Source organism: Mercenaria mercenaria, chromosome 8, assembly GCF_021730395.1.
Source record: "Mercenaria mercenaria strain notata chromosome 8, MADL_Memer_1, whole genome shotgun sequence".
NCBI classification, from domain to species: domain Eukaryota; kingdom Metazoa; phylum Mollusca; class Bivalvia; order Venerida; family Veneridae; genus Mercenaria; species Mercenaria mercenaria.
This window is the reverse complement of record NC_069368.1, coordinates 43349198-43368528: the sequence shown is the minus strand read 5'-3', so window position 1 is coordinate 43368528 and position 19331 is coordinate 43349198. Positions and strand designations below refer to the sequence as shown.

At 36.0% G+C, this 19331-nt stretch overlaps 1 protein-coding gene across 3 annotated transcripts in view; it reads right to left on the bottom strand.

Moving 5' to 3' along the window:
* Positions 1–582: 582 nt before the first annotated feature.
* Positions 583–19331, bottom strand: part of LOC123566492 (arrestin domain-containing protein 3-like) — a 37232-nt gene continuing 18483 nt past the window's right edge. For 2 of the 3 annotated variants that reach the window (XM_045360647.2, XM_053549792.1), the window contains exons 4-7: positions 11773–11955; positions 11284–11469; positions 6651–6819; positions 583–6366 (exon numbers count right to left, since the gene is read on the bottom strand). In XM_045360647.2, the coding sequence (XP_045216582.2) occupies positions 6218–6366; positions 6651–6819; positions 11284–11469; positions 11773–11955 (687 nt within the window). In that variant the 3' untranslated portion in view covers positions 583–6217. The remainder of the gene's footprint in view (positions 6367–6650; positions 6820–11283; positions 11470–11772; positions 11956–19331) is intronic. The other variant, XM_045360650.2, reaches the window with a different exon arrangement.

Genomic DNA, 19331 nt, shown 5'->3' with positions numbered 1-19331 from the left:
GCAATGTGAATGTGATTTGAGCTTGCTGAATACTAGCCTTTAATGAACTCAGACAGAAGACATATATATTTAAAAGGACTGTAGGCAAATAGTCATATATTTAAATAGTCAGAAGGCAAATATATGTAAGGACTGTAGGCCAGGCCAATGTGATTGGAGCCTGCAAAATATTGGCCTTTAGTAAACTCAGTCAGAAGGCAAATATCTGTAAGGACTGTAGGCCAGGCCAATGTGTTTTGAGCCTGCTGAATATTGGCCTTTAGTAAACTCAGTCAGAATTTAAACATCTGTTAGGGCTGCTGACCATAGACCTTTAACAAACTTGATCACAAGAGCAATACCTGTTAAGGCTGTTTACCATTGACCTTTAATTAACAAACTCTACCATGTCAGAAAATGACATATCTGTCTGAACTGCCAACTTCAGAACACAAAGTAGTAACAACCACAAATAATTATAGTCTTTAAATGGCCATTTATTTTGCTATAAAATACAATGAAAGACAGAAATAGTATAAAACTATAATGTTACATAGCTACATCATGTAGTATCACAATGAGATTCAGACAATAAACAACATCAAGATTTTAAATTCAATTTATTTTATTTGGGTTTTACGGCGCATATATACTGTAATAGTTATATTAAAACCTGATTACATATTGTGTGGCGTAGAAATGCTAACAGACTTGTTACTTTTTAACAATGCTAAAATACATCTTTTTAAGGAGGAATCTAGAAACATTATCATTTTAACAAGAGTAGTGAGCATATTGTCATTATAAAAGGGTAATGCATACATTGCCAGTTTAGCAGGGTAGTGTGCAAATTATCTTTGTAATTACCTTCAGTGAATAAAAAGCTCTTAATTCATAAAATGTTAAAAATATTTACATTAAATTCCCTTCAAAGCAGTCAAAGTTATTGCTTTAAATGTTTAAAACTGAAAAAAGTGGTATAAAAAGAGAGATAGCTTAATTGCTGATTGGGTCAAAATTACGGTTATTGAGTTTTTTTTATTCCTCTTACCAATGCAGATAATTGTATCAAGTTACAAAACATTCCCTTCAGTGGATTTCATGTTGTTCTCTTAGAAAATTAATAATATAAAGTATGTAAATTAAGTACAATCTGAACAGGAGACAATTTTCTGAAAAAAAAAACACAAAAAAACTAGAGGACCAAACGGTCCTGGGCTGCTCACCTGATGGACATGAACAACCTGTCATGGGAAATATCATTGAAAGTTACTTTAAGATTATCCAAAAAACACAAAGAGACAAAATTAGGCCGGATGCCAAATGACAACTGCCATTGGGACTAATATTAGTTGTCTGAAGAATAAATAGATTTGGAATATCAAATAAACATTTTCCTGCAATATATTAAAGTTTTCTCTATTTCTGATATGTGAAGAAATGAGAGCACTTCTTCTATGACTGACTGGCCCATAGTATATGTAGATATTCAAACTTAACATATTGATATACTATTACTAATAACAGAAATAAGTATACCTGTAAAAATGAAAGCACAACAGATCTAACAACCAATGTTCATACCTGAAAATCTAGCATGAAATTAGATATAAAACCTCAGCTTCTCACAAACCAGTCTACAATGCACAAGTAACAGAAGGTATATTTTAATAGATGAGGAAGATTTTCATCTAACTGACAACAATTTAAACAGCTTGTTCACATCTCCCAATGTTTATAAATATTACAATGTAGCACATCCCAGTAAACATAAAGATATATTGAAGTCAGGTGTTGAGTGGCTGCCATGTATTTTGGGAACAGTCTGTCATTAATAAAATCTATAAAAAGATCCCTTGAAAGCATAGAATGCAACCAAAAAAATAACAATAGCAGACCTCAGTTTGACTGAGTCTGTTCATGAGAGGTAATCAAATGTGGAACACCTTTCACGGCCCTAGCACCAGCTTAAGCAGAACTCTATTACCTTCTACCGAATGGACTCCATGATCCCAAAGGACCAGAAAATATAACAACACTGAATCAAAGTACGGGGAGACTTTTTACAGCCGCCACACGGCTTAAATAAAACCTTCAGTACTAAATGATCTTTGCTTCATTTATGCATTTTGAAGCCTTTTTGATATGTTCTGGCAGTGCTTGTTTATCCCCCCGCCAAAGGCGAAGGGGATATTAGAAATGCTCTCCGTGCGTGCGTGCGTCTGTCCGTCCGTCCACAATGATCTTTGTCCGGAGCATAACTCCAAAAGTTCTGGAGGGATTTTCTTCAAACTTCATACACTGATAGAACACATTGGGAGGAAGTGCAGTGTGCAAGAACAATAACTCTACCTTGCCTATTTTTTGAGTTATTCCCCTTTATCTTATTTTCTTAAAAAATTTGTCTGGAGCATACCTCCAAAAGTACTGGAGGGATTTTCTTCAAACTTCATACACTGATAGAACACATTGGGAGGAAGTGCAGTGTGCAAGAACAATAACTCTACCTTGCCTATTTTTTGAGTTATTCCCCTTTATCATATTTTCTTAAAAAATTTTGTCCGGAGCATATCTTCTTCATGCATGAAGGGATTTTGATATATTTTGGCACAAATGTTCACCACCACGAGGCGGAGTGTCAAGCGCAAGAACCAGGTCCCTAGGTCTAAGGTCAAGGTCACACTTAGAGGTCAAAGGATACAAGAATGAAAACCTTGTCCGGAGCATTTCTTCTTCATGCATAGAGGCATTTTGATATAACTTGGCACAAATGTTCACCACAACGAGACGGAGTGTCATGCGCAAGATCCAGGTCCCTAGGCCTTCGGTCAAGGTCACACTTAGAGGCCAAAGGTCAGATACAATGCATGGAGGGATTCTGATGTAACTTGGCAACTATACACCATCATGAGACGAAGTGTCATGCGCAGTTCCCTTTTTAAGAATTACTTCCCTTTGTTGTTACTTTAAATAGCTTTTATTGTAACTTTTTCATTACTAGTCGTAAGGAAAAATCGAGGCCACTTTTTTGTAGTACAACATGCATGCTACATCCAATTTTGAGATGTATTTTGACCAATCTCGACCTGGTAAAGATTCTTGTGTGGACTTACAATCTTTTTTTTTTTTTTTTTTTTTTTTTTTTAAGATTAACTTCCCTTAGTTGTTACTATAAATAACTTATATTGTAACATTTTTAAAATTGACCGTAAGGAAAAAACAAGACCACTTTTCTGTGGTACCACATAGATGTTACTTTCCAATTTTAGGTGTATTTGAAGGTATCTCCACCTGGTAAGGAGTTTTTTTGTGGACTTAGAAAATTAAAAGACTTACAGTGATTACTAAACAACCGCAAAATTAAAATTCCATTTGCAAATACAGCTGCTAGAGTAAAGAAATTTGCTGTGACGGGCGTATATTGTGACATTTTGGCACTCTTGTTCCCTGTTAGCTTTCCATTCCTTCTTTTTACAGTAGCGATATAGAAAAACATCCTAGCTATACTGTTCATGAAAATTAAAATTTAGCAGTAAAGCACCTCACCACTGACTTATTCTTTCTTCCACATCTTTAAAACCCCTGATGCGGACCACAACTAAACGGTTCTTCAAAGCTTTCCCCAAAATTAATAATTTTAGACACTAACTTGCCAGGAACTTTAGCCTTCAATTATAATATGCCCGAGGGGGGGATTAGCCATGTCTAACATGGCTCTTGTTGATTCTTGTGACAAGGTTTTTTGTTTGTTTTCTTCAAATCGTTCCTCGGCCGCTCCAAAAACAGGTGAAATCAGAAAAAAAATATATATATATTTTTATTTCGCTCGCTCGCTGCTGTTTTTTTTTTATGGGGAAAAAATCCTATTAAGAAGAAATTAATTTGGAGTGGCCTTATAAAAAGATTCTTTTTCCAAACTTGTGGCACATATGTATGGTTTAAAACTGAGAAGGACATACATGTTCAGACTGATCTATAATTTATATGTCACAATTACAACAGTAAAATATAGTTGTACATAAAGCAAAATTGCTGTAAAAACAACACAGCAACTTTCTGTATACAACACTTACTTAATATCAAATTATAATATAAATATGGTATATAAATATGGTAACAGTAAAGATGATTATAATAATACATGTAAATATAATTATCAATGAGTTGATACATAGCATATGTAAATTACACCAAAGGCTCAATTTCTTCCACTATCAAAAGCCTAGGCCTTGAACTTTCAGTCAAGAAGATTTTTAAAAGTTTTTTCCTATGTAAGTCTATGTAAAACTTGGGACCCCAGGGCAGGGCCTCTTTTTACCCCAGAGGCATAATCTGAACAATCTTGGTAAAGGACCACTAGGCAATGCAACATATCAAACATTCAAAGCATAGGCCTTGCAGTTTCAGACAAGAAATTTTTTATTTTTTTTCCTATACAAGTCTTTGTAAAACTTGGGACCCTTGCAGCAGGGCCTCTTTTCACCCCAGAGGCATAATTTGAACAATCTTGGTAGAGAACGACATGGCAATGCTACATACCAAACATCAATGGCCTAGGTATTGTGGTTTCAGACAGGAAGATATTTAAATTTTTTTCCCATTTAAGTCTCTGTTAAACTTGAGACCCCCTTGGTGGGGCCTCTTTTCAGCCCAGGGGCATAATTTGAACAATTTGATAAGGAACCAAAAGGTAATGCTACATATCAAATATCAAAGGTCTTTTGGTTTCAGACAAGAAGATTTTTAAAGTTTTTTTCCTATGTAAAATTTGGACCCCTGAGACGGGCCTCTTTTCATCCCAGGAGCATAATTTGAACAATCTTCATAGAGAACCATTAGATGATGTCACACGCAAAATATTGAGGCTCTATGCCTTGTGGTTTTGGACAAGAAAATTTTCAAAGTTTTCCCTATATAAGTCTATGTAAACAATGTGACCCCCAGGGCAGGGCCATATTTGACCCTAGGGGAATAATGTGAAAAATCTTGGTAGAGGACCACTAGATGATGCTACATACCAAATATAAAAGGCCTATGACCTGTGGTTTTTGACAAGAGGATTTTTAAAGTTTTTCCTTTCGGCTGCCATGGCCACCAGAGTTCTATATGGAATTGAATTCTTTGAACAATTTTTAAAGAAGACCATCCAAGAAATATCCCTGTAAAGTTTCATCAAAATTGGCCTGATGGTTTAGGAGGAGATGTTGTTTCAAAGAAAGTGTGGACGGACGGACGCTGGACTTGAGCCATCACAATAGCTCATCCAAAGCCTTTGGCTCAGGTGAGCTTAAAACCCTACAGGGTTGGATACATTTCATCATATATGAGGTAATGGCAAGGTTCAGTAATTATTGCACTTAGTCTTACTTACATGTATAACAAAACAAGAGGACCATGATGGTCCTGAATTGCTCACCTCTTCCCACATGACCCAGTTTTGAGTATGACATCGTTTTTTCTATTATTTGACATAGTGACCTAGTTTTTGAGCTCATGTGACCCAGTTTTGAACTTGACCTAGGTATTATCAAGATAAAAATTCTGACCAATTTTCATGAAGCTCCATTGAAAAATATGGTCTCTAGAGAGGTCACAAGGTTTTTCTATTATTTGACCTACTGACCTAGTTTTTGATGGCAAGTAACCCAGTTTCGAACTTGGTCTAGATATCATCAAAATGAACATTCAGACCAACTTTCATACAGATCTCATGAAAAATATGGCCTCTAGAGAGGTCACAAGGTTTTTCTATTATTTGACCTACTGACCTAGTTTCTGATGGCATGTGACCCAGTTTCGAACTTGATCTAGATATCACCAAGGTGAACATTCTGACCAATTTTCATGAAGATCTTTTGAAATATATGGCCTCTAGAGAGGTCACAAGGTTTTTCTATTTTTAGATCTACTGACCTAGTTTTTGAAGGCACGTGACCCAGTTTCGAACTTGACCTAGATATCATCAAGATGAACATTCTGACCAACTTTCATAAAGATCCCACAAAAAATGTGACCTCTAGAGTGGTCACAAGCAAAAGTTTACGGACGCACGAACGGACGACGGACACCGCGCAATCACAAAAGCTCACCTTGTCACTTTGTGACAGGTGAGCTAAAAACTATAGTTTTTATCCAAAAAAGAAAAGAACTTTAAAAATAAATGACAACTTTGCAAGAGTCAATGCTGGCTGCATCTGGTACCCTTTCAGAAGTTAAAAGGACACTAGCAACTATGTTATTAGTTTTGAGGAGCACTAGGTGGAGGAGGACTCATCCAGTCATAGTACGTGTAGGATGGTGCAAAATTCATATTTCCCGCAGCATTTTTGTCATCATCATCTGTCGTATCAACCTTTCCGAACACACACTCATGGTACGCTGGCGGTGCTATGAAAAAATTAAGAGCAACAACTGGTTTAAACAACATCTTGTAAATGTAACTGTCTCCAGCATAATAATAAAATTACCTGTGTTAATATCTTTGCTATGAATCCAAGTAAACATTTTGCCTGCTATGGTTCAAGAAACCATGGTAACAACATTTTATTTAAGCCATTTTACATGAAAAATATTACGGTACCTCTTTCCAGCTCAAGCAAAAATAATGAATTTCATTCAACATCTTCAAAGCAGAATATAAGCAGACTACAAAATTCAAAATTTCTACTCACGTAGGTCAAAGTTCACTGGAGCACTGAATCCCATTGGTTGATTAGTTATGGTTCCTGGCTGTATCTGTGGCATATATTGGTTAACAACTGACTGGAGAGGTATAGTTCCAATAATAACGGGCAGCTGCAGTTTCAGATCAAATGGTGTGTCCAAAACATCTACTGCTAACTGAAACAATATATCACAATATACTAAATGGAAGAAATTGCTGGATGTGTCTAAAATATCTACTGCTAACTGAAACAAGCAAATTCAGGGAATTTATATCCCCCGCTAAATAACACATACATCACCGCCCTAAACTGATCTATATTCGTGTAAAATTTCATGAAGGTCCATCAATGGATTATTTTGTTACGTGGGAATTTCTGGATTAATTAAAGGGGAATAACTCTGATTAATTAAGACATCCTGACATGATTGCACATGCCCCACTGCCCTATAGTGATCTATGTTTTTGTAAAGTTTCATGGAGATCCATCATTGAGTTACTTAGATACAGTCAAAAACCCCTATTTATTTACTAAATCAAGGGGGAAAACTGCTTTTACTGCATAAAGGTGGATAATACTACATGTGAGTCAAGGTCATATGCAAATAATCATTATATGAGCCACGCCATGTGAAAACCAACATAGTGGCTTTGCGACCAGCATGGATCCAGACCAGCCTGCCTATCCGCGCACTCTGGTCAGGATCCATGCTGTTCGCTAATGGTTTCTCTAGTTGCAATAGACTTTGAAAGCGAACAGCATGGACCTTGACAGACTGCGCAGATGCACAGGCTGGTCTTGATCCATGCTGGTCGCAAAGCCACTATGTTGGTTTTCTCATGGCGCGGCTCATATGAGGTTTGGTGATTTTTCTAATTATAAGCACTTTCAATTTTTTTTTACCAAGGGGAAATACTGTTTTTACTGGGTCAAGGGGCGATAATGCATTATTTTAGCAATCCTTTTTTTTCAAACAGGTCATGGGTAATAAAATCCGCCTTTACTGGGTCAAGGGGGGAAATACTATGTGTGAGCAAAGGTCATGTGCTAATTAATAAACATGCTGCAATACTATTTGAATTACATGTATAAGCATTTTTTTCTTCAAACAAATCAAGGGAAATAACACTGCTTTTGCTAGGTCAAGGGGGATAATACTGTGTGAGCAAAGGTCATGTGCAAATTCATAATTATGTGAGGTTTGATAATTCTAACTTAAATTAATTAATAGCATTTTTAATTTCGGACGCACAAATGGATATCTTTACAAAACTAGAATGTGTCTGTAGGATACAGGGTGTGCCCCCACTGGTAGATTTGTCATAAATAAGGGGCAATAATTCAAATGTTTGCAGTCTTAATGGGGTATAGCCTCAACCAACATTTTATGAAAAGGATTCATTACTCTAGGCCATATACTTTTTGAGCTATGAGCATCACAAACAAAAAATGCACTATTCTGGCTATTTCAAGGGCTATAACTCTGTAATAAGCGCCAAGATTCTCAAGAATAATGCCATTTGTGCAAGCTCACATCATCATAAAGACTCAAGCTAGGATTCATGAATTAACATCAAATACTTTTTGAGCTAGGCACATTATTAGGTGAAAATGTGCATTTTTGACTATTTCAGGGGCCATAACTTTAAAAATAGGGGGTGGAGCCAGCCAACAAATAATAAGTGCGCAAGTTTATATCATGATACAGACTCATGCAAGTTTTCATCCATTTGTATCATATGCTATTTGAGCAAGATGCGTCACAAGGTGAAAATGTGCATTTTTGACTATTTCAGGGGCAATTACTCTGAAAATAGGGGGCAGAGGCAGACAATAAAAGGAGGTGCACCAGTTCATATCATGATAAAGACTCATGCAAGGTTAAATCAATTTACATGAAATACTTTTTGAGTTAGGCATGTCAGAAGGTGAAAATGTGTATTTTTTTTACTATTTCAGGGGCCATAACTCTAGAAATAGAGGGTGAACCCAGACAAAAAATAGGAGGTGCCCAATTTCATATCATGATAAAGACACAAGCAAGGTTTTATCAATTTACATTAAATACTTTTTGAGCTAGGCGTGTCACAAGGTGAAAATGTGTATTTTTTACTATTTCAGGGGCAATAACTCTGGAAATGGGGGTGGGGGGGGGTGGGGGGCAGGCAGACAAAAAACAGGAGGTGCGCAAGTTCATATCATCATATCATCATTAAGACACATTTATATCTAATACTTTTTGAGCTAAGTGCATCACAAACTCCGGACAGACGCACTCACAAGACCAAATCTATATACCCCCACCACTCTGGGGGTGGGGGGGGGGGGGGCACAAAGATACTTATGCTTACTTATTTATGTTGTTGGGTTTACTGTCACACCGACACTGTTCCAGGTCATAATGGCGACTTTGATGGTGGAGGAAGACCCCAGGTGCCCCTACGTGCATTATTTCATCATGAGCAGGCACCTGGGTAGAACCACCAGCCTTCAATGAGGGGCAAACGATTTGAAGTCAGCGACCTTTACCACACAGCCACAGAGGCCCCCAGATACTTATGTGGCTACCTTTTATTCTCTCTATTATTCTTTTAGCCAGGTTAGAGAACATAAGAGCTTACGGAATGAATGACATCAAAGAAAAATTACATTTACCTGTTGTTGCAATAGCCACCTAAGTATCCAAGGACGGATTAATAGATGGACAAACATCCAGATGGAAAATGCCGAAACAATATGTTGGTTTTGGGTTTAACGCTGTTTTTCAACAGTATCAACTTGTCCACATGCATTATCAGAGGTGGAGGACGAATGATTTCAGACACAATGTCTTTTATCAAATCGTCACGGAGAACATACGCCCCGCCCGAGGATCAAACTCAATATCCCTACCCCTTTAGCCGGGAATAACAATATGCAGCAGCATAACAAACAGGAGTAGGCACATTGTGTGTTACATCATAAAAGACTTAAACCTGGAGAAGCCCACCCGCTTAGCTCAGTAGGGAGAGCATTGGTCTATGGATCAAGGGGTCGCGAGTTCGATCCCCAGGTGGGGCGTATGTTCTCTGTGACGATTTGATAAAAGACATTGTGTCTGAAATCATTCATCCTCCACCTCTGATAATTCATGTGGGGAAGCTGGCAGTTACTTGCGGAGAACAAGTTTGTACTGGTACAGAATCCAGGAACACTGGTTAGGTTAACTGTCTGTCGTTGCATGACTGAAGTACTTTAAAAACAGTGTTAAACCCCAAACAAACAAACAACAAAAGGGTCATGATGACCCTGGATCGCTTACCTGAGTAATATGAGCCACGTTTCAAATGGCAAACTGATGCTAAAATATTAAGAAGATCGGTCAGTAGGTCACATTCATGGTAACTGAAAGTCAGTTTTAATATCCGTGTGCAAAACTGTACATGTCATCCAAATTTCAAGGCTGTATCTTAAAAAACAAGAAAGTAGGTCAGTAGGTCAAGGTCACAGTCAAGTGATCCCTAATTGCTTGGGGTCATCAGGTAATTATAATTAAACAGTCTAGGAAATATGATCTGATAATTTTTGAAGTATTTTTTTCCTATTTAACTCATAGTTATATGAAGTGACCCTCAGGGCAGGGTTTCTTTTCACCCAAGGGGCACAATTTGAATAAACTTGTTAGAGATCCACCAGGAAATGCTACATACCAAATATCAAAGGCCCAGGTCTTGAACTTTCAGACAAGAAGATCTTTATTTTTTTCCGATATAATTCTATGTTAAACTTGGTACCCCTAGGGCAGGGCCTCTTTTCACCCTTGGGACATAATTTGAACAATTTTGGTAGAGAAACACAAGGAAAGGCAACATACTTAATATCAAAAACCTAGATCTTGCAGTTTCAGGCAAGAAGATTTTTTTTCCCTTTATAAGTTTATATAAAACTTGAGACCACCCGGGGCAAGGCCTCATTTCATCCCAGGGGCATAATTTGAATAATTTTGGTAGAGGACCATAAGGCAATGCTACATACAAAATATCAAAGGCCTAGGTCCTGTGGTTTCAGAAAATAAGATTTTTAAAGTTTTTTTCTATAAGTCTATGTAAAACTTATGACCCTCGGTGCGGGGCCTCTTTTCACCCCAGGGGCACAATTTGAACAATCTTCATAGAGGACCATAAGATGATCTCATACACAAAATATCAAGGCCTTATGCCTTGCAGTTATGGACAAGAAGATTTTTAAAGTTTTTCCTTTCGGTTGCCATGGCAACCAGAGTTCTGCATGGAATTAAATTCTTTGAACAATTTTGAAAGGAGACCACCCAAGGATAATTCCTGTAAAGTTTGGTGTAATTCTGCCCAGTGGTTTTCAAGAAGATTGTTTTAGAAAATGCTGACGGACTCACGACGCACATCGCAAGATGGACGACGGACATTCAGTGGTCACAAAAGCTCACCATGAGCCTTTGGCTCAGGTGAGCTAATAAAAAACCTGGAGAGTGATATTTACACAAATATGGGCCAATCATAAAGTTACATTTCTGTAAAGCAGGCAAGCTTTTCAACAGTGAGGATGAAAAGCCTGTATTTTCATAAACAATATTTCAACCCAAAATAACTGACTCTTAATCTTCTGTCCCTATCATAGAACTTACCTCTACATAATAATCTATCTCAATTATACTGCAGTAGGGTAAATAGGATGGAGGTAATGGGGGGACTTGTATTCTTTCCCCGCTCCAAATATCTGAGCCCCCAGCAGGAATGCCACCATGCTGTAGTTGAGCCACTTCGTTATACACACTTTCCTTAGAACCGCCATGTGTACGATGCGTTGTTTTCTGAAAATGTATGCAAAATGCATTTCAAAGGCTGGGTTCTCACTATATGATGTTGTAAATTCATAAACCAACACAGTTTTGTCAAAACATGTTTTGTTTTAATGAGCTTCTTCAGTTGACAATAAAATACACAATGATACATGAAATATGGAAATGACGTTGACGCGCCAAATGGACGTCGACGTGTAGACGGACATTGAGCAGTCACAAAAGCTCACCATAAGCCTTTGGCTCAAGTGAGCTAAAAATATACCAAAATGCTCTTACACTCAATTTAAGAGACCTGGTATGTCCATGACTTACCCTTACAAGTTTTATCTTTGATGAATGCACTCCTCTCCCAGTCCCTTCTTGTATCTCTGCATTGCAGGAGATTGATTCTCCAGGAACGTAACCACTCCTGTCAATTCGAAATGTTGCTGTAATTGGCTGGCTCTCACAACAACAACAACAAACTGTCTTTGAATCGGATACTTGTGCTGGAGCCTGCAAGTAGATCAATACATTTGAAACTCCCCAATAAATAACTTTTTATCACTATGAACTTTAAAACGTCTTTAGGTTGAACACCACTAAATTAGGCTTCAGTTTATTTCAGAAAAAAATCTGCTAATTTGTCAGTATTTTTGCTACACCTTCTAGAAAATCAAATCTGCATCTTTACTTTAGAAAAAACAAGAGCTGTCCATTTGACAGCAAACGCTCGACTATTGGAATTATTGTCCCAGAAACAGGAAAATATTATCTGTGTGTACCCTGTTTATTTCACTGTATTTTCGCACTCATACCATATCGGCTGAAATTTTGTTATTTTAAAACATACTCTATACATATTTGAGATGCTGTGATTCATTCTTAAAACAAACAGTCAAAACAAAAGGGCAAAACAAAAAGCATCAACGCACATTAAATGAAAGGCGGCTCTTCTGAACATACCGGCGTTTGATCATTTCTTGTACCTTTTTAAAGTGATAATTGTAGGTGATCATCACTTTCGCACCTCTATGTGCGTCTTTGATTAATTAATTACTACAGAATTTCTCCTACAAAAATACATTAAAAACTTTATTTTAAAAATTTATAAACATGCCAATGACGATGACGACACTCTAATCATAACATAACAAAATATCGCCCAATATCAAGTGCGTAAATACGGCAAAATAAACAAGTAAGTCACAAAAAGCAAATAATAACTCACAAGAAAGGTATTCAGAACCGGCTGTAAGTAACTAAGTAAGTACATCTATTTAACAAGTCCTGAAACTCAACTATAAATACATTCCTTCTCTTGCTAATTCTCCCAATTGCATTGGCAAAAAGGTTGTAATAAGTATTAGAATATATATCCACCTTTTTTGAGTAACTCAAGGAGAAAAAATACCATAAAACATCTGACTTTTTTCTGGATCCAGTTCCACTTGCTTCAACTGCTGACAACACACACTCTGCTAAATTTATAGCTCTTTGAACTCAGTAATTATTCTTAAAAATCCTTATCAGCTGAGATATCAACTATTGTTCTGATTGCCTGGCCCCACCTGGTGATTTATGGCCAAACCCCCACTTGGTGATTTATGACTGTTCTACAACTAATTAGTGCAACATCAAACAGAAGTTACATAATGTTGACACCTTTTACCATTAGTGGCAAGTGTAAAGTAAACTATTTAAATGAATGAAGATTAAAGTCAGAAATATGGCTTAAACACAATGATATACCAAATGTAAACTTTACAGCAAAGTAAAGTATTTAAATGAATGAAGAATAAAGTAAGAAATAGAAATCTATGGCTTAAAATAATAATATAACGTTTTAATGAAATAAAACATAATAATAAAATAATAATATAATGTTTTAATGAAATAAAACATAATAAAAATAATAAATTGATAGAATAATAATATAATTTTATAATGGTAAAAACAAAAAATCTGCACACACAAAGTGCATCCCTATGTATCCTATGTAACTATGACGTACCGTTTGGGTCAAAAGTCTGAAATCGCTCGAGCGATACCATAATACACGGTTAGCGTGTAAATTTACACGCTTACCGTGTAAATTTACACGCTCACCGTGTATTTCAATCGGTAGCTCTATAAAAGTACACGCTCACCGTGTATTTTTACGCGTTTACCGGGTAAAATATACGCTTAGCGTACAAATTTATACGCTTAGCGCGTATCGCTCGCTTGAATTACACTTTTAAATAAATTAGCCAATCAAAATACATGTTACAAAGGAAGATATTTATAAAGTTTATGATTGAATTATTACTTTTAAGGAAACATACATAATATTTTCATTATATTACGAAATGTTTTGCCACTGTAAAGATGATTTCAGTCAAGTAATTTAATCTACTGTATATATGCTTTGATTAAAGACATGTATATTTTTTATTATATCTTACCTGAAAAGCCTGCTTTATTCTTATTTTCGTCAGAAAAGAACAAGCATTTCAAGTCTAATTCCACACATCATACACATATAAAACTTGTACCTTACATTTTAAAATGTCATTTGTTATCATATATCTGTTTTTCTACAATTTCAAATAATATATATATAAATAATAATAGTATTTATTTTTCTCCGACTTTAATGACATGTACATAATTGGGGAGGGGTGGGGGAATCGAGCGGCTCCATGTCACTGAAGTTGCTGTTTTAAGTGATCTACCGGAAATCATTACGTAACTTTTATGCAAAATGACATGATAAAACATATGTCACCTAGGTTATCAGAACAGGAAATCCTTTCGAGGTTCACTAATTAGAGCGGATCATAAAATTTACTGAAGCATATAAGATGGCTTTGATATGATATAATTTAATGCCTTCGGTCATCAATGCCACTATATATGAACGAACACGGATTAATATATCACGTGGCGGAGCTGTCTTGTGAAACGAAAATAAAAATTTCACAGGATATCTAGTATTCTAAAATCTGTAAGAATATATTTGGAAATTTAATGGACATTTATTTTTAAAACGATGAACGTGTAGTAACAAAAAATGTAAATTCGTTAGATATGAATCAAGGACTTAAACTACTACTGATGGGAAATACCTAATATCTGGAACAACTGATACGTATTAGACCTTCCTGCTAATATAAATCTATAATTTTCTATTTTTTAATTTACATGCTGGATCATTTTCATATTGAAACTGTATCGTGCGCAAAGTCATTATCCGTAATTTAATAGAATAATTATGATAAAGCTGAATTCCGCAAAAAATAGAACAAGATTTCAAGTCTAGAACACTCTTCCCTGCTGCTACACGCCCCCCCCCTGCACTCTCTCTTAAATCTGACCGCTGCCATTTCATATTTTCAAATAAAAACTTTCAATTCGAAGAATCAATAGAAATGATAACAATTTTAAGATGATTACTATTTTTGAATACGGAATGAATTCATCCTCACTTTAGTATAAGTGGATACAATATGAAAGGCTGGACTTAATTGAATATTTCATTTTCATTTTTAATTATATTACAAGTATCATGCAAGCTTATTGCGGCAGGTTGTAAGTTCTGCGAGGTCGAGCAAGGAAATAAGACAAATACTTTGGTATAAATAATTGATCTTTAAATGTTCCATATATAATTATTTTCCATTTAGGTAATACAAATTTTAGCCATTTCGGCTATGAAATAATATTCTCCATTTCGTTGTATTTATTATCCATTTTAGTAATAAGTTTGTTAGTTACATGTACTTATGACCCGACCTATTTGTTTATTTTCTTGGCTGTACATGTACATTTTTGATGTTTGTTAGTATAAATGTAAACAGTAATAAGCAATAAAATATGATTTAACTCGGGGGGAAAAAAAACAAGAAAAATAAGAAAAAACAAAGAAGTATAAAATACGCAGAATGGCAACTGGCTTTATTTTTATAGCTCTTTGGAAAAAAACAACAAAAAAACTAAACGCATAATATACATTTTCTAGGCTTCGCGCGGCCGGTTGCCGACTACCCAGAAATAAATATTATCCATTTCGTGAATGAAGTTATTCTCTATTTCGTTTTAGTTATAAATTATTATTCATTTCAGTAATAACTTTGTTAGTAACAGGTACGCATGTTAAATATTACAGGATGCTCGCGCGGCCGGTCGTCGGCTACCCAGAAATAAATATTATCCATTTCGTCAATGAAATTATTCTCCATTTCGTTGTAGTTATAAATTATTATCAATTTTATTTAAGTTTGTTAGTAACAGTTACACATCAAATAAATAACCGGGACTTCGCGTAGCCAGTCGTTGGCTATCCAGAAATAAATATTATCCATTTCGCCAATGAAATAATTCTCCATTTCGCTGTAGTTATAAATTATTATCCATTTCAGTGTATGGTTGTTAGTTACAGGTACGCATCATATACATAACTGGGACTTCGCGCAGCCGGTCGTTGGCTACCCGGAAATAAATATTATCAATTTCTTCAATGATATTATTCTCCATTTGTTTTTAGTTGTAAATTATTTCCCACTCGTTTAAGAAACTACTGCTGTATGCATTCTTTTCATATTGATACAGAAGACGACCATACTACTGGTCCGCTGTGAATGCAGTCATTTTTGCAGTTCTAAACTAAATTTTGATTGGTCTATTCGCTCGAATTCTAAATTAGGAATCGGGTCAACGAAAATACACGTTGAGCGTGTAAATTTACACGGTAAGCGTGTAAATTTACGCGCTTAGCGTGTATTTTATACGCTAACCGTGTAAAAAACACGCTTAACGTATAAATTTACACGGTGAGCGTGTAAATTTACACGCTTACCGTGTATTATGGTACCGCTCGAGCGATTTCAGACTTTTGACCCAAATGGTACGTCATATGTAACCAGGATACAAAAAACGAAGGGTGTGGAAAGTGTTGTGTTTTGGGGCCATATATGAAATATTACCCTAAATGTTAAAGTATCTATACAGTTTCAATCCAGAATCTGCATTAGTTTTGGAGATAGTAACTTGCATGCAAAACTTGATGCTATCAACTAGTTTCATAACCCCAAAAACACAATGTGAAGTTTCAGTTCAATATCTGCATTAGTTTTGGAGATAATAACTTGAATGCAAAACTTTAACAAGGATTTTCTAAGTCCAAAAGGGGGCATATTTTGCTCAAAATACATGTCAGAGTTATGGGACTTGACCCAGTGAGGTTGGTAATTGACCAAGAAAAAGAAAAAATAAGCTTCAAAGTTATATGCCTTTAAATGATAGCCATCTGTACCTGCATGCAAAACTTTAACCAAGGTGTGATGCCGTCACCGACGCTAGGGTGAGTAGAATAGCTAGGCTATTCTTCAAATAGTCGAGCTAAAAGCCAGAGGGCCATGATGGTCCTATATATCACTCATTTGTGTTTCACAGCTGATCTAAACAATTTTGGAACAGGGTTACAAGTACTTATGAAACATTTATATTAAATGATTTCAAAATCAGGCCAGCTGATCCTGAGGAAATGGTATAGCTAAATAAAGACAAGGTCATGATGATCTTATACCGCTCACCTGTTTTAAATCTGGCCTTTGAATCATCAAGATAAACATTCTGACCAAGTTTCATGAAGATAGAGTCATAAATGTGACCTCTACAGTGTGAACAAGCTTTTCCTTTGATCTGAGTGGTGACCTAGTTTTTGACCTCACAGGACCCAGTTTCGAACTTGGCATGGGAATCATTGAGAAAAACGTTCTTACTAAGTTTCATGAAGGTAGGGTCATACATATTGCCCATAGAGTGTTTACAAGCTTTTCCTTTGATTTGAGCAGGTGACCTAGTTTTTGACCCCACATGACCCATTTTCAAACTTGGCCTAGGAATCATCAAGATAAACATTCTGACCAAGTTTCATGAAGATAGGGTCATACATGTGGCCTCAAGAGTGTTAACAAGCTTTTCCTTTGATTTGACTGGGTGACCTAGTTTTTGGCCCCATATGACCCAGTTTTAACTTGGCCTAGGAATCATCAAGATAAATATTCTGACCAAGTTTCATAAAGATTGGGTCATAAATGTGGCCTCTATAGGTTGTTAACAAGCTTTTCCTTTGATTTGACCTGATAACCTAGTTTTTGACCCAATATGACCCGGTTTCGATCCAGACCTAGAGATCATCAAGATAAACATTCTGTGCTAATTTGTATCAAATCAAAGCATAAATGAAACCTCCATATGGCTGAATGGGCCAAAATAGAAAATTTTGCCACTTTCAGGGGCAATAACTCTAGAACTAATGATGGAATCTAGCTGGTTTTTGAAGGAACCAAGATTTTATTGTGGCTTAAGTTGTGTGTAAGTATGGTTAAAATTAAATAAAAGATGTCACTTTTTTTGTGTTCACAAGGTAAAGATTAATAAATTTTGGCTCTTTCAGGGGTCAGTCAGGGGCCGTAACTCACAAACCTATGAATGGATCTGACAGATGCATCATGGAATCCAAGCCTTATTGTTGTTAAAGATATTTTGCAAGTTTGCATCAAATCAAAACATAAATGAAGTCTCTATATGGCTGCAAAAGCCAAAATAGCAAATTTTGGCCATAACTCTGGAACCCATAATGGGATCTGGTAAGTTTTCAAAAGGAACTGAGATATCATGCCAATACAAGTAGTGTGCAAGTTACTTTAAATCAATTGCAAAATGTGGCCTCTATCAAGTTCACAAGCCAAAATAGCAAATTTTGGCCCTTTAAGGGGTCAGAACTCTGGAACCCATAATCATTGATAATGGGATCTGGCAAGTTTTCCATAGGAACTGAGATATTATGCCAATACAAGTTGTGTGCAAGTTTGATTAAAATTTAATGCAAAATGTGGTCTCTATTATGTTCACAAGCAATTGTGGACGGACGACGTTCGACAGGCGATCACAAAAGCTCACCTTGTCACTATGTGAGAGGTGAGCTAAAAACAAGCCTAGTCTCTGGTAGACATTTGTAGACAAATCATATATGTAACTTAAAGGACTTCAGTAGAGGCACCAAAGAAACACTTCTGTAATATTAATTTGAAACTGAGTCAGCGAATCAGGAGGAGATTGTAGGATAAAATAATTTTATAAACCTGAACTATTACCCTACTAAATTTCTGTAATGAACTTGTCCATGTTTCAATTTTGGCAGTACCATTAACTGTTAAAAGGGGTGTTTTCCAAAAAGATCCTGACTGAATGGCAAACAGTGCAGATCATGATCAGACTGCACAGATGTGCAGGCTGATCTAATCTTCACTGGTCTTAAAGATATAAACAGTAATGTCCAGCATGATAAGGGTTAAGATGAAGTAATTAAATTCAAAATGAAAATATAAACTACAGCGAGGTTCAAAGGTTTATATCCAAGACTAAAGCCATGCCAGAATATTTCTGTTATGTCTGATTTCTTCTATTACATTTCCATTCTACTAATAGAAAGGTAAAAAACAAGAGGGCCATGATGGCCCTATATCGCTCACCTGTTATCATTGCACTTGAGGACAAGAAGGTCCTCAGAAAAAATATCTAAGTCCAAAAGACAGGAACAACAAAGGGAAGAAATTTAACCATAAAGAAAAAAAAATTCTTACAAGGTACAGATATGTCAAAATACACCTAAAAATTGGAGGTACCAGCCATGCTGAACCACAGAAAAGTGGTCTTGGTTTTTCCCTACGGCCAATAAGAAAAAAGTTACTAAAAATAAGCTATTTATAGTTATGTAAAAGGGAAGTAATTAAAAAAAACTATTGTAAGTGAACAAAAGAAGGATCTGCCAAATAAATCTGTTGACATAAATGAAATTTCAGATCAGTATCTTCATTAGTTACGGAGATATACCCATTTTGATT